Raw genomic sequence first — 15,505 nt, forward strand, 5'->3', positions numbered from 1 at the left:
TTATTTTTATTTAAATATCTTAAAAAAATGATAAGTGAACTTAGATGAGATGTAGTCAAGTTAACAGTACATAGCAAAGTATCAGTAAATGGCAGTTTACCTCTAACAAATTTGGGCTTAATAATAAAAGTCCATATTGTCACCTACTCCTGCCTGAAGGGTGACAGGTTAAGAGTTGTCCACTGACATATTTCTGATATGTGCCAGTTATGTGTGATAAACTCCTTAGCCTGGAAAATTTAATTAAACTGAGTATCAATCCCCTATAAAGCCCACACATATTTTCAATATTACGTTAAGCCACAGCAGATTCAAATTTCAAAGAATGAGTGCTTAGTGTATATGTTAGGTATGCTGCTACACTCTGGGGATATGTCTTCAATTGGTGTAAAGTTCATTCAAAAGAGAGTAGCGGGGACTTCCCTGGTGGTCCAGTGGTAAAGAATCCATCTTTCAATGCAGGGGACGCCGGTTCGATCCCTGGTCGGGGAACTAAGATCCCACATGCCATGGGGCAACTAACCGCGTGACACAACTAGAGAGAGAAAACCCGCACGCCACAACTAGAGAGAGAAGCCTGCACGATGCAACAAAAGATCCCACATGCCACAACTAAGACCCGACGCGGCCAAAAAAATAAAGAAAAAAAAAATTAAAAAAAAAAAAAAAACGAGAAGCAGCTCTGAATTATTTTGATATTACTGAGAATCACAATGTAACACAGAATGGTATGTTTATTTTATATAAAAAGGGATATTACTGGAACACTTAAGATTCCTAATTTTTTTTTAGTTCAATAATTGTTTTCAAGTTTATTTAAATATTTATTCATGTGACTATTGTTCACACTAATGTGGAAAACACTTGCACAGATAAGTGTTTTAAGAGGAAAACATTTCAACCCTTTATGACTTAAGGCAATTCTACAAAAGTGCTGTGACCAGTCAGTGATGTCTGCCACAGGGATGACCAGTAGTGAGAAATATGCTGGGCATTTGCCAACCCTGACCTATTTCATCAGTTTCATGCTGTCTCCTCCCTTCAAATCTCCTACGGGGTCCCTTCAAAGATCCCCGTGATGGAACTTCCACCCAGTCTTAGGAAGTGAGATTTCCCTTTCCTCAGCCAGTCTTTCGCACTGCCAGAGTCTAATCTCCACAGTGACCCTTGATAAGCGTTACCCTGATGCAGATGTCCTGGCCCAAAAAGGCAGATTCCCCTAACATCAAGAGGTCATTGGATCAGCCACATTTTGGGCCCCAAGAGCTTAGATGGTAGATGGCCAAACCCTGGCAGAATGTGGTAAAGCCGTTATTTGCATCCAGGCGATCAAGCACCAGAGTCTCTGCACTTAGTCACTGTATCTGGCACGTGGTTGCTGCCATTTCTACAACATGTATTAAACTATATCTTGGTCCTTCAGTTCACAATTATCTGAATCCATTATTAATAAAAGCAAAATCTCTATAGAGAAAATATTACAATTTACTACTCCAGCACAGCAAATGTGACTACATTACAGGACTTTTAAATAATTCAAAACTGGCATTTTCTAATTAAAGACACACTAATAAGTGTGTTAATGAATGTTTTACACTTATTAGGAAAAAAATGGTGGGATATAAATACGCTTTGTAAAACAATTTTAAAATGACCATACAATTCATATTCTTGTGTTCCATATGGTTTTTTATTGAAAATGTAATAGTATTTGAACATAATTTAATGTGATAACTACTATTAATGTTCAAAATACACATTGTCAGTGACTTTTGCAACTCAGAATCCATAACAATTCTATTCACATCCTGTGTAACTCCATGGGGATTCTATAAGGAAAGTTTCCATATATGGTAATTTTTCCCCATAGACTCCCCACGGTTTATACAGGATATAAATCTGGTCCATTGTGACAATGAAAACAACAGATCACTGAAAACTCATGTGTAATTTCTGCTGAACAAACCAAACTAACAATTAGGGAAACTAATACTCAAGTGAAAATAAATAATCTGAGAATTTTAAAATAACCACTGGGCATTTTTATTCCATTTCTGTACTAGTAGAATTAGTATATAAATACCCAGAAGTAAAAAAAATTCCTATCTTTATTTAGTTTAAAATATTCCCTTGATACTAAAAATTATGATGTCAACTGTTAACAGGCAAGAAACCCAAGAAGAAATTTCACATCAGAACTCACATTGTCAAAAGGAAAGAAAAGACAATAATATAGTAAGATAAGTCAAAAGTGTTATATGAGCTTTAACTTCCCAGCCTCCTGTATGACCATGTCCCAGTGTAAATCCCAGTGATCTATAATTATTTTTCCTTATTTGTGACTTTAGCAGTCTGTGGTTTCTATTTATCTAAAGTCATGTAATAATATTTTTTCTTTTATTCAATGTTCTGAGTGCAGAATTAGAGGTAAGTTTTTGGGTGTATATTTAAGTATTTGTATTTTAAGTAAGATGAAAGCATCTAAAATTCAGTACAGCTAAATACTAACAGCCAGATTAAAAACGTAGGAAAGGAAAATGGCTGTTTCTAAATTACCTAGTTTCATATGACAAAAACTAATAAAGCAGGGGAGATACAGTACTAAAATGTCAAACATACATATGACAGCAAAAACAGCAGTCTCATACAATTATTTAACAAGAACTAGGGCTTATATTGCAAAATAGTCCAGGTGTGAATAGCCATTTTTTGAATGACCACAGTTGCTGTTAACATCTCAACCAACTCACAAAAATTACACCAAAACAATAGACCTAAGTTTAATCTCACGTATGATTGGTTGTCAAGAATGGCCCTGAAATGCACATAAAAACGGAGTGGGACTCATTTATTTCTCTATCAAAGAGATGCCCATTTAATTATACAGTTTCTTGGTGACCTAATATTGCTAGGGTATATTCATTTTACTATCTCCCACATAATGGCTCAAAATTTGAGATAATTACATTGTTCTTAGAAACATGGTACCATACTCACTATTAAAACTGAGAAGCTGTCAGTTCCAAATTAATGCATTCATCAGTAATGAAAATAAAAAGCAACAGCTGTTGGGACGTCCCTGGTGGCACAGTGGTTAAGAATCTGCCTGCCAGAGCTTCCCTGGTGGCGCAGTAAAAATCCACCTGCCAATGCAGAGGACAAGGGTTCGAGCCCTGGTCTAGGAAGATCCCACATGCCACGGAGCAACTAAGCCCGTGAGCCACAACTACTGACCCTGTGCTCTAGAGCCTATGAGCCACAACTACTGAGCCCGCGTGCCACAACTAATGAAGCCCATGCATCTAGAGCCCATGCTCTGCAACAAGAGAAGCCACTGCGATGAGAAGCCCGCGCACCGCAACGAAGAGTAGCCCCCGCTTGCCCTCAGCTAGAGAAAGCCCGCACACAGCAACGAAGACCCAACGCAGCAAACAAACAAACAAAAAAAAGCACACTCTTTAAAATAAAAAAAAAGAATCTGCCTGCCAAAGCAAGGGACACAGGTTCCAGCCCTAGTCTGGGAAGATCCCACATGCCGCAGAGCAACTAAGCCCGTGCACCACAACTACTGAGCCTGTGCTCTAGAGCCCATGAGCCACAACTACTGAGCCTGAGCCCGCGTGCCACAACTGCGAAGCCCACGTGCCTAGAGCCCATGCTCCGCAACAAGAGGAGCCACTGCAGGAAGAGGTCCGCGCACCACAACGAAGAGTAGCCCCTGCTCACTGCAACTAGAGAAAGTTTGCGTGCAGCAACAAAGACCCAACACAGACAAATAAATAAATTTATTTAAAAAAAAAAAAAGCTGCACTTTTGGTGCCCATCAAAGAAAACTGCATGGGGCATCACCCACACCCCAAATGCTTTCCAGCATCTAGCTGCCTACTGAAGGTGATGTGGGCATGCAGAGAATGGCAGGGAAGACTTGTGGGCCAGCCACACCAGAGCTAAAGAGAACTGACACTCTGACACACAGGTCCACCATTTCCCCATCACCACTAAGCTCACAAAATACTACTGCTCTGTTCGGACTTTGGTGATTTCTTTCTCCCTTTCGAGATAACACTAGATGTTCTTTCTAATATATCACAACTATAACAAAATGTTGAGAGGAGGGATTGAATGACACTATTTGCCCCAAGGGCACACTTTCTGAAAAGGTAAGATGTTGCTCTCTTCACTGGACTAATAAGGTAGGTGCTTTGGAAGACACATTAATTTGTTAGACCAGGGCACAATTCCCACCACAGCACATGTTAAATGGTACCCTTGAGGCCTGAAAAAGTTAAACATAGGAGGGGAAACAGGAGGAGGACCAAGCTAGATAAACGTTAATTGAATAAATGCCCATGTACTTGAAGTATTTACTCTTTGGAGAATAACTGGCTTTATGAGGAAGGATGCAGTACAAAACCAGTGTTCCTTACTCCACAAAAAGAAAAGATGAACTTTTTCTCCATTTATAAAATTTTAAGAGGAAATGAAAATTTTTTAAGTTTTATAGAATTCAATTTATCAATTTTAAAATATGAACTATCATTAAGTCAAGTACCTAAAATATGCATTTTAAGGACCACTCCCCTCCCAAAACTTAATTTTAGTACTTTCTTCTTAAACCTAAATTATTTTGATCACAGACTAAAATTGCATTTCCTCAAAGCAGATTAACAGCAGACTTACTACTCCCATTTTTAGACATGGGAAATTTCAGTAAAGGAAAAGCTCGGTGAAATATATCAAGATGGTAACAGAGTTACAGAAGCTATACTTCCTGCTTTGTACTAATGATTAATCTACACATAACATAAAACACTTCCATTTAAAAGTGGGCTGAAAACAGATTGTGCCCAATTTACACAACTATGGGAGATTCAGATACACTAAGTGAGAAAAAATGTGACTGGCACTGTTGGAGTTATTCACTAAAGTGAATTAAGCAGATATTCACTGGGCCTTCCCTGGTGGCACAGTGGTTAAGAATCCGCCTGCCAATGTAGGGGACATGGGTTCAAGCCCTGGTCCAGGAAAATCCCACATGCTGTGGAGCAACTAAGACCGTGTGCCACAACTACTGAGCCTGCACTGTAGAGCCCACGAGCCACAACTACTGAGCCCAAGTGCCACAACTACTGCAGCCTGCACACCTAGAGCCCATGCTCTGCAACAAGAGAAGCCACCACAGTGAGAAACCCACGCACTGCAATGAAGAGTAGCCCCCGCTCGCCGCAACTAAAGAAAGCCCGCATGCAACAACAAATACCCAACACAGCCTAAATAAATAAATAAATAAAATTTTTAAGAAAAGAAGGTATTCACTGAAATGAGGTCAGACAAAGCATTTATTAATTTTGTTGCCATAACTATGTAAGTTTTAACTTTGTTAAACAAGGGTCTACTCTTCCAGGTAAATTTTTTGTCACTTTTAAGGCTCTTTTGTGTATGTATGTGTGTGTGTGTGTGTATGGAAGAGGTGGGTGCTTTTTTGGCATTTAAATTAAGCAATACTATTTTCAGTGAGACAAAACATGTTATAATGTGATACCCAGGTTACCTCAAATTCCTGACTTCAAAGGTCTGAAACAAAAAGTCAACTTAATCAATCCAGTACTTGAAAGTGAAGACATGGACATTTCTATTGACATTTCCTTCTCTTTTTTTATTTTTTATTTTTTTTGCGGTACGCAGGCCTCTCACTGTTGTAGCCTCTCCCGTTGCGGAGCACAGGCTCTGGACGCGCAGGCTCAGCGGCCATGGCTCACGGGCCCAGCCGCTCCGCGGCATGCAGGATCTTCCCGGACCAGGGCACGAACCCGTGTCCCCTGCATCGGCAGGCGGACTCTCAACCACTGTGCCACCAGGGAAGCCCGACATTTCCTTCTCTTATGAGCAAAGAGCAAGGAGGAGAGAAAGAAAATGTACATGTACAAGTGACTATGTCAAGTGACTTGTACACCATGTACACCATGTACAAGTGACTATGTCAAAAGAATTCAGAATAGTGATTACCTTTTGGGGAGGAGGAGAAGTAAAATTGACTGGGAAGGGTCATCACAAGGAAACTTTCTGGAGTAACAGAAATGTTCTGTATCTCAAACTGGGTAGTGGTTCCATAAGTGTAAACATAGGCAAAAATTCAATGAGCTACACACCTTGACTTACGCATTTTATCGTATGTAAACCATACCTCAATTTAAAAAGTAAAAGCATCCAATACAAGTAAGGTACTGTAACCAGAAATCAAGGATAAGAATCATGAAATCAGAACATGTTAGAAAAAAAAACAGGCCTTTCCAGCATCTAGCACAGCACTGTACATCGAGTAGATGGCTAAACAAGTATTTATTGTAAAAGTTTAGTAAGAATATCCTAGGTGGTTCGGAAGATCCCTTCTGAACTAATTAGAACTTTTAATGTGACTATTTTTCAGAATATTCCAAATATAGATAGGCTCAGCCTATAAAATAGCCTCCAAAAGATGGACATTATAGGTCTAGAAAAGCTATGCCTCAAAACACAAAGAAAATACAATTGTCTTAACTCTGAGTACAGATTTAAGGAATCTCCTTATCTAAAGAAAGCAGTCCATTCTCAACACTTTACAATCACTGACAGTACAAATCTATCTATGGTCTTCTAGGGACAAGCAGGAAACAAAATTTAATACTCAGTAAAGTCAAAAAATGCCCAAAACCTACATGATGATGTTCTGTCTTCTGAATGGTATTCTACCTGTGCAGTAATTTGGTAGCTATGGAGACCAAAAGCAACCAGCAGTTTTCAAACATAGCACATAGCACACGTGTGATATTATCAAAAAATCAGGTTTAATGATCAAGAAAGTCAACATGTCTGCTTGGTAAACCTGGCCACACAATGTTAGAGTCCCTATGCCAAGAACCCAGAGTCCCACACTGAGTTTCAACTTGCATTTTCAGCTAAACAAAGTAATAAGACTAATTTTCCTTTAGTAGATAAATATTTCTATCTATACCTAGGTTCCTACATAAACAAAATTCCATGACTGAAATGAAACTGGAAGGTCTTTGCCACTAAATAATCTGTTTCTATTTCTTGGGTGACAATAATTCCAAATGTATCATTAAGTGAATTCAAAAAACATTTTTAAATTATTAGAAAATAAAACTGTCACATGCTGAATGGGACATTACATCTCATTGTTATTCTATCTTGACGTTGATAATGCAGTGTGGTAATTTCAGAAATGGGAAGCCTCTAGGTAAACCAACAAAAATAATCCACCCTTTAAAAAAGCCAATCAAGAACAAAAGAACTGAAGATTATTAGCTCTCTTGAAATACTACTATTCTGGAATAATCATCAGCTATGCACAAACAGTCACACTGATCACCTGAGATCAGAAAGAAAAGGTTGGATTACATATTCATAAGAAATGTGTTTCCTAAATTCCTACCCTAACCCCCTCTCCCCACAAAGACAGTGTCTTGCCAATGTTTAATGTTCTAGGTCAGCAGGTTGAGTCTCTTTAGAAATTCTTAACTGTCACCTTTGCTTATGGATAATGACAAAATAGTCTGCAGAGCCTGTATAACTGCATCGACAAGTTATACTATTCTACATCCAGCATTAAATAATCCTCATTACTTAGGCTGGTCATCATTTTTCAAATACCCGTTTTAGCTGTCTACAAGTGCCATCCAGCCCAGCCCCTTGTGCAGGGCCTGCTCTGCACCAAAGCAATTTCATTGTATAAGTTTTAAGACAGATACAATGCTGCTGGACTGTGGCACTAGCCAGCATATCAAAATTGAAGCCATTGAGGATTAAAAAAAAAATCCATCTTTAAAAATAAAGCTTATTTCTCATTCTTTAAATCTACATATAATATCTACTCCTATGTTTCTGTAAAAATATGGAAGAAGAGGATATACTGATACCCCCATTCTCCTTTTAGATAAAAAATGTAAGCCCTTTTTTCCTTTTTAATAAACATTATCATCTCAGATCCTCCAGTATCTATTTTAGGGTTTAAGGACCATTATAGAACCCACAACAATAGATCAGTGACAGACTTGATCCCATCAATTAACACGTTCTGGGGAGGCTGCCTGGATTCCTGTCTTCCTCCCCTCCCTCTTGGAGGCCTGGTTTTGACCACACTGACATCCCTGGCCTTAAGGATGAATAACCCAGATAAGGGGGAGTCCCTTCCCTGAGACCAATTTCTTTGTAATTAGAGCCAAAATACAAAAGCTGTTAATGACCTAAGGCAAAGTGATATGAACTCCAAGCCAATGAAACCATGACAGCAAACAGATTTCTAAACAGCAAAGTGAGATCCATTTACTTACATGAAGATTCAGTGCCAAACATGGCTGGCTCCAGAGGCTGCTTTTAAAAGATTAGAAGAAAGGAAAAAAAGGAAGGAAGAAAAATCGAGGAGAGTGTACGTGTGAGAGTGGAGAGATGAGCTGCTACACAGCAGAGGTCATGAAGACAGACAATGCAGTCCAAGCTGTGTCCAGCTGCCAGATTCTCCTCTTACAAGCTTCAGTGTTCTCCCGTGTGACTGAAAAGCAAGGTCTCCTACAGCACCAAAAACCGAAGAGCTGTTTTGGAAAATCCAACACGGAAAGGCAGGCCGACGTGGCTCTTCTGGGATGCAGGGAGGCAGGACTAGGTAGCAGCAGGGGCAAGACTGGGATCAGCAGCAACAGCGGATACTGCAATCCCCAGCCCTGTTATAGCAGTAAGACAATAGCAGGGCTTATGCATACACTGGTGACGTCAGAGACACTGCACAGACCGACTGCGCTGCTTGAGCCAGAGGCTCCAGGGGCTTCAGGGGAGCAGGCAATTCAAAGGGGAATTCCTTCGTCCCAAAATGCACAAGACCAAGAGCCACATATATATTCACCCTCCTGACAAGATCTTCATCCTGTGATACCAGGCACTAAAAGAGACCTCAAAGAAATTTAAATATTGGCTTTATAGCAACCAACCACAAAGATATGCAAATCAGCGTTCTTGGTTTTAGGCAGCAAGTAGAACTTTTCAAGGGAATTAAGAATATCAGAAATGAGAAAAATAACCTACCTTTTAAAATAACTTCAGAGCTCACTGTTTTTTCAGTAGGCTTGTGGTAGACTAACAGATCAGGGGTTGTACACTCAACCACAAATATGTGAAAATATGTAAACTATTCCACACACTTTCTGGGCATATAAATTCACAAGCAAATGTAACAGTAAAATAATACTATAAGCACTTAGAACACTGCTTAACACCCAGTGAGCACTCAAATGTTAGTGAATACATTATTATTTATTTTGCAACTATTATTCAAATGTGAAAACCACCACTCTATACTCTAGGAATATATGTATGTACACATATTTCTCCTATCCCGTCTCTTTTGCCTTATTTTTCTTCATTTTACCTCGTGAGAATTCCTGTCATTTCTCCCAAGTAACGCAGTCATGTTAACGCTGTGTGCACACACCAGTGTACACCTGTGTGCAAGTGGGCATAATTATTCTTCATCCATCAACACAAAGAAGATATTATTATTTTGTCTCTTGACTCATTACCTGCATTACCTTTACTCTTAGAAATCTGTTTTTTCTAAAAGCTATAAGTGCATAGACTTTAATTAGAATGTCTATCCAACACAAGCAAAGAAAGCTTTGTCCTAATATTTTTTAAATATTGAAATGCATAAAAAGTATGTTTTTTCAATAATCCCACTTTTAAAATCATATAAAATAGGAAGTTCAAAAGCTCAAGTTTCTTTTCCATCCATTCATCTAAGGTATATACTTTTTCTAATATTTTCTAAAGTTTACAAAGACATGTCTTTATATAACACAGTTTTTAAACATTAAATTCTTATATGATTGTGGAACTGCAAATTACCATCTAAAAAATATCATTAATAACTCTCTGGTCAGTATATGTAGATCTATCTCATCTTTAAATGGTTACACAATATTCCATTGTATGGATGTGCATAATTTATTCAAGGTAATTGGACCTTTATCTTACTGAAAATGCTGAACCATTATGAAGAAATTGCAAAGATTATACATAAGAATAAATACTTTGTTGTAGCTAAGATAATAATAACTAATATTTACTAAATGTTTACTATGTGTCAGGTATTATTTTGGGAACTTCACGTGTATCAGCTTATGTAATCTTCATAAAAACCCTACAAGGTAGGGTTATCCACATTTGATAGACAGTGGTCACACTGCTTACTAAATGATGAGCTGGGATTCAAGCCCAGGCAGTCTGGTTCCAACACATAGACTCTTAACTACTCTTCTATAATGCCTCTTGAAAAATAAAAAAATAATTACCAAAATTATATTTTAAGAATTCAACTAAAATGAAAGGAAAATAGAAATCAACTGAAAATATGGAGAAGAAAATTCTTAAAAGAGAAGGGTCACCAAAAAAACTAAAAATGACAGAAAGGACTAAACTGAAAATTGCAAAACTTAAGAAAAATGCATCCCTCGCAAAAATAAGTGGTCCAGGTCAACAACCAGTGGAGAGCACAGGCATACCTCAGAGATACTGTGGGTTCGGATCCACACCATCACAATAAAGCAAGTCACACAACTTTTTTGGTTTCCCAGTGCATACACAAGTTATGTTTACACTGTACCGTAGTCTATTAAGTGCCACAGCACTATGCCTAAAAAAAAAAATGTTAATTTTAAAATACTTTATTGCTAACCATCATCTGAGCCTTCAGCGAGTTGTAGTAGTAACACCAAAGATCACTGATCGCAGGTCACCATCAAAACAAATGTAACAATAATGAAAAAGTTTGAAATATGTTGAGAATTACCAAAATGTGAGACAGAGACACAGAGTGAGCAAATCTGTTGGAAAAATGGTGCTGATAGACCTGCTTGAAGCAGGGTTGCCACAAACTTTCAATTTGTAAAAAGATGCAATTTCTGCAAAGAGCAATAAAAGAAAGCTCAATAAAATGAGGTATGCCTGTATCAATAACAGTGTTGAGACACAACTGCAGGAAATGGGCAAGGGCAATACACTTCAAAAGGGTTGAAACCAGAATAGTATCTTAACATAAGATCTATTTCAAATTGCATCCCAGATGTTGCACATGAATAGTCACACAAATGGGGGTGGATGTGGCCATCAGAAAGGCAAAAGGAAAAGTAGGATGAGAAAATGATTCCTGGGTAGAGATATAGTTAGTCCTCCATATCCACTGGTTCCACATCTATGGATTCAACCAACTGTGGATCAAAATAGTCGGTAAAAAAAATTCCAGAAAGTTCCAGAAGCAAAACTTGAATTTGATGCACACTATTGACATAGCATTTACACTGTATTTACAACAACTTACATAGCATTTATATCATATTAGGTATTATAAGTAATCTCGAGATGATTTAAAATATGCATGTAGGTTATATGTAAATACTACACAATTTTATATAAGGGATTTGAGCATCCGTGGATTTGGGGGTGAGGGCAGTCCTGAAACCAATCCGCCACAGATACCGAGTGACAACTGGTACTTCCCACCAGAGGCCATAGTCTATATGCGACAACTTCTTGCTGACTCACTGATGTAGCTCTTTCTTCAGCTTATATGTGAGGGTGTATATATGCATACATAAATACATTTTTCTGAGTGCCTATACTTATTTCTTGGCACAGATTTCTAAGAGTAAGTTAAAGGCTGCAATATTTTTCAAGACGTCTACTTTTTAGATAACTATAGCAGGATCAGTATGTTAAAAACGTTAGGTCTCTGGGCTTCCCTGGTAGCGCAGTGGTTAAGAATCCCCCTGCCAATGCAGGGGACATGGGTTCGAGCCCTGGTCCAGGAAGATCTCACATGCCACGGAGCAACTAAGCCCGTGCGCCACAACTACTGAGCCTACATGCCACAACTACTGAAGCCTGCATGCCTAGAGCCCATGCTCCGCAACAAGAGAAGCCACCGCAATGAGAGGCCCGCGCACCACAACGAAGAGCAGCTGCTGCTCGCCGCACTAGAGAAAGCCCGCGCCCAGCAACGAAGACCCGATGCAGCCAAAAATTAAATTAATTAAATAAATAAATTTATATATATATAAAAACACATTAGGTCTCACTTGCCAGCAATCTGGACACATATGACAACCTCTGACTCCTATTAAGGTTTCTATACCCTCTGGATGCCTGAGGTATTTCTAAACACTTCAGAAGGTTGGGATCCATATGGCTAAAGACCCATCTTTGACAAAACAGATGCCAAAATTTTAGTTTGCTCCCATTCTTTCCTCTGGGCAGCTGGCATGAGCTGAGAAAATGAAGACAAATATTAATGGCCTGCCTAAGGAAAACATAATGAAAGAAAATGAAGGAAGATAAAACTGACTGATGTCTTCCACACCCCTTCAAAAAAAATCACATAATACATTCCAAAACCAAAGTGATCTCTGGGTTATCAATTATGTCTAATTACGCATGCCTGCGGCCCTGCCTGCCTGTGACCCTGCCCTTCCATTAGTAAAGCGAGTACTGTGAATTTCAGGATAAAATTAGCAAAGAAAGAAGAGATCAATATTCAAAATAATTTAGCGGTCAAAATAATTATTGTTAAATTAGAATGTTGCTGATAAAGAAAGATAATAGTGACAATCTTAAAGTAAGTCAATAGTAATTTTTAGAAGAAACCCCATTCATAAATTGACTCAACAACTATTTCCTGAAAGCCTACTGTTCTGCACTCTAGGGATACAGCCATGAACAAACTCTCTCCTCTTTGGAGCTTATGTTCTAGAGGGTGAGATGGACAAATAAATACGTAATATATCAAGTGGTTGTACGTGTTATAAAGAAAAATAAGAGGAATTAACGAGGAGTGATTGAATGGGAGGGTTATTTTAGGTAAAACTGTCAGATAATGTCACCCTAAAAGGATGACATTTCAACAAAGACCTGAAAAAACTGAGAGGAAACTACATGGGTAACATGGAAACCACATGGGGGAAAGCTTTCCAGAAAAACAAAATAAAATACATCTATTCTTGAATATTCAAGACTCAGTTTTCTACTGGAAGATATCCCCTTTAGTGCTATGATGCTGTCATTAGTACAAAAGTGGTTGTGCTGAACTGAAATAAATTCTCTTTTCTAATGCAAAAGAATTCACTCTTCCGTGAACTGAAAATATGTGTGTTCTTTTCTTCAAAGTTTAATAGACTAAATATACCTATACTTGCAAATATGTAAATGTTTATAAAAATAACCACAGAAGACAATACTCAAAATAGCTTCCTACCACATCAGACAACTAGCTTAATAAATGTTATCTCTATTAGTTTGGTAAGAACTTAAACCACATATTCTCTTCAGAGTACATACAAGACCTAATTTTAAAAGTGTCATATCTGGAATTTCTCTGGAGCTGTATCCTTTGTTCACATTAAAGCTTTATTTTCTTACTATTCCTCTTGATGTGTATTTAGCATGTTAAAGTTGTGTGTATTTTAAAATACCACCTATGCATTTATAAAGTATTACTTTAAAAACAACAAAGAAGTGTTTTAATGGCAATACATAAACTATAGAAAAATGAAAAAAAAATCAATGATTCTGTTCTTTGGAAAAAAGGTACAAATATATAATTAAAAACAAACTCATAGTAAAGCTCCCTGGTAGGATTATAGAAATTTGATTTCTTTGTATATGTCTATAAAATGTAGCCCTTTCTGCTTCAACATAGTATCACACATACAGTGAGCCTTCTAACAGGTAATTATATTCTATTTCAGAGCCCTGGAATGAAATTCTGGTACACTAATGTTATAAGGAAAAGAAATTCAAAATCCAGAGAGAGCGAGAGAGAAGGAGAGAAAGAGATACTACTATGCTATTTGATTTAAAGGAACTCTAAAATAGGAAATAAGGATTTACAGAAAAAACATATTTGGGTATTTGGGATAATTAATTACTTTTAAATGTTTTAGCTTCAAAACACGTTTACCACAAAAGTCCTTTACATAGCTAGTGCCTAAAAATGGCATTTTATTAACAACTTCACAAAAAAATTAATTTTCTCACCATAATTAGCTATCTTGCCAAAGATCCATCCATAGATCAAAAGGGATCATTTACAAAGAACATGTAAATAATGCCTAATTTAAACACACACTGGGATTTTGTCATTATTCGGGGTATGGAAAGTAGGTCCCTGCCCTGGTGGAAAAATCTTCTTCGTTGTTTAGTTTAAGATGAATCTGTCAGAAAACAGTGTCACTGTTACCCAAAAGTTCGAATGTACAGTAGTATAATTTTGAATTACCTGCACAAGTTTTGGGCAAAGATCCACGTCCATATCTCCTTACCACCACCTTACCTCCCAACCCCACCTTCACCCCGTCCAATCTAAAGAAAGCCCCCACTTAATCATCAAGAAACGCTGCCCTTTGTTAACTTCACCTTAACTTTATTCTTGTACCAACTTACCACTCAGTGAAACTAGAAACTGAGAACAAGACTAAGCAGTTTAAAAAAGGAAGAGGTCAGTTACACTCAGAAAATTTAGGATAAAAACTGAAATTCTCCAATTCACTTCACTACGTCAACCGCATCTAAAAGATCAGGCCACACACATGCACAAGAAAATCAACACAATGGCAAAAACGTTTTACAATCTCTGTAGACTGTATATATATTTTATTCTCTCTGTGGCATAATCTGAACTCAGATATTTGTATTCTAAACATTCTGGCCCAGAGGGTAGAAATGTGGATTAAATATGGGTTGCAGTTTATTTTAAGTCTGTTTGAGTAGGACCCAAACTGAAATAGAAGAAACAACAAGGGTATGTCTGAGAAATTCCCTTAAGTATTTATCCTAAATTAATCACAATTTGTATACAACAAATTCATACATACTCAGGAATAAATTCATGCATAATAATTTTTAAAACACACTATTTACAAACATAACCAATGTACTTTTTAAAATACTAATTCAAAACAGTATATTTTAAGTAATTCTACATGGCTGGAAAATATTTTAAATTTAATTTTACCTGTATAATCCATAATGAAGCAACAGGCAGGGAACCGGGTATTTTCCAAAGTAAAACCCTATCAGACACAAAATGAAACAGCTCCCTGGACAGGCAAACCACTCTGGGGAAAGCCTCCTGCCATGTGACATTGAGCACACACACTTCTGCTTATCTCGATTCAAGCTGCAACGGTCATGGCTCTGCTCTCCTTTGCCTGTTCTTTTAAAGCCATCCTTAGAAAAGTCTTTCTTAGAAAAGAACTATTATTTCTTCCCATTTCATTCCTGTAGTATTAGTTTAAAACTAGGGAAAAAATAAATTCTCTTCTTTCTTTAAGTGAAAAGAACACAAGACGGCTTCCCTGGTGGCGCAGTGGTTGAGAGTCTGCCTGCCGATGCAGGGGACACGGGTTCATGCCCCAGTCCGGGAAGATCCCACATGCCACGGAGCGGCTGGGCCCGTGAGCCATGG

General features: G+C 37.8%; 1 protein-coding gene across 12 annotated transcripts in view; it reads right to left on the minus strand.

The window, feature by feature from the left end:
• The window catches only part of ST7 (suppression of tumorigenicity 7), a 256,441-nt gene that overhangs the window by 195,063 nt on the left and 45,873 nt on the right, over positions 1–15,505 (minus strand). For 2 of the 12 annotated variants that reach the window (XM_027102114.1, XM_027102113.1), the window contains exon 1: positions 8,331–8,737. The exons of 9 other annotated variants lie outside the window; for them this stretch is intronic. In XM_027102114.1, coding sequence (XP_026957915.1) covers positions 8,331–8,352 — 22 coding nt within the window. In that variant the 5' untranslated portion in view covers positions 8,353–8,737. Of the gene's footprint in view, positions 1–8,330; positions 8,738–15,505 lie in introns of those variants that run through there. One more of the 12 variants, XM_027102112.1, reaches the window with a different exon arrangement.

This window comes from Aethalodelphis obliquidens, unplaced genomic scaffold (assembly GCF_003676395.1).
Source record: "Aethalodelphis obliquidens isolate GAN/ISIS:26980383/991018 unplaced genomic scaffold, ASM367639v1 scaffold5, whole genome shotgun sequence".
Taxonomy (NCBI): Eukaryota; Metazoa; Chordata; class Mammalia; order Artiodactyla; family Delphinidae; genus Aethalodelphis; species Aethalodelphis obliquidens.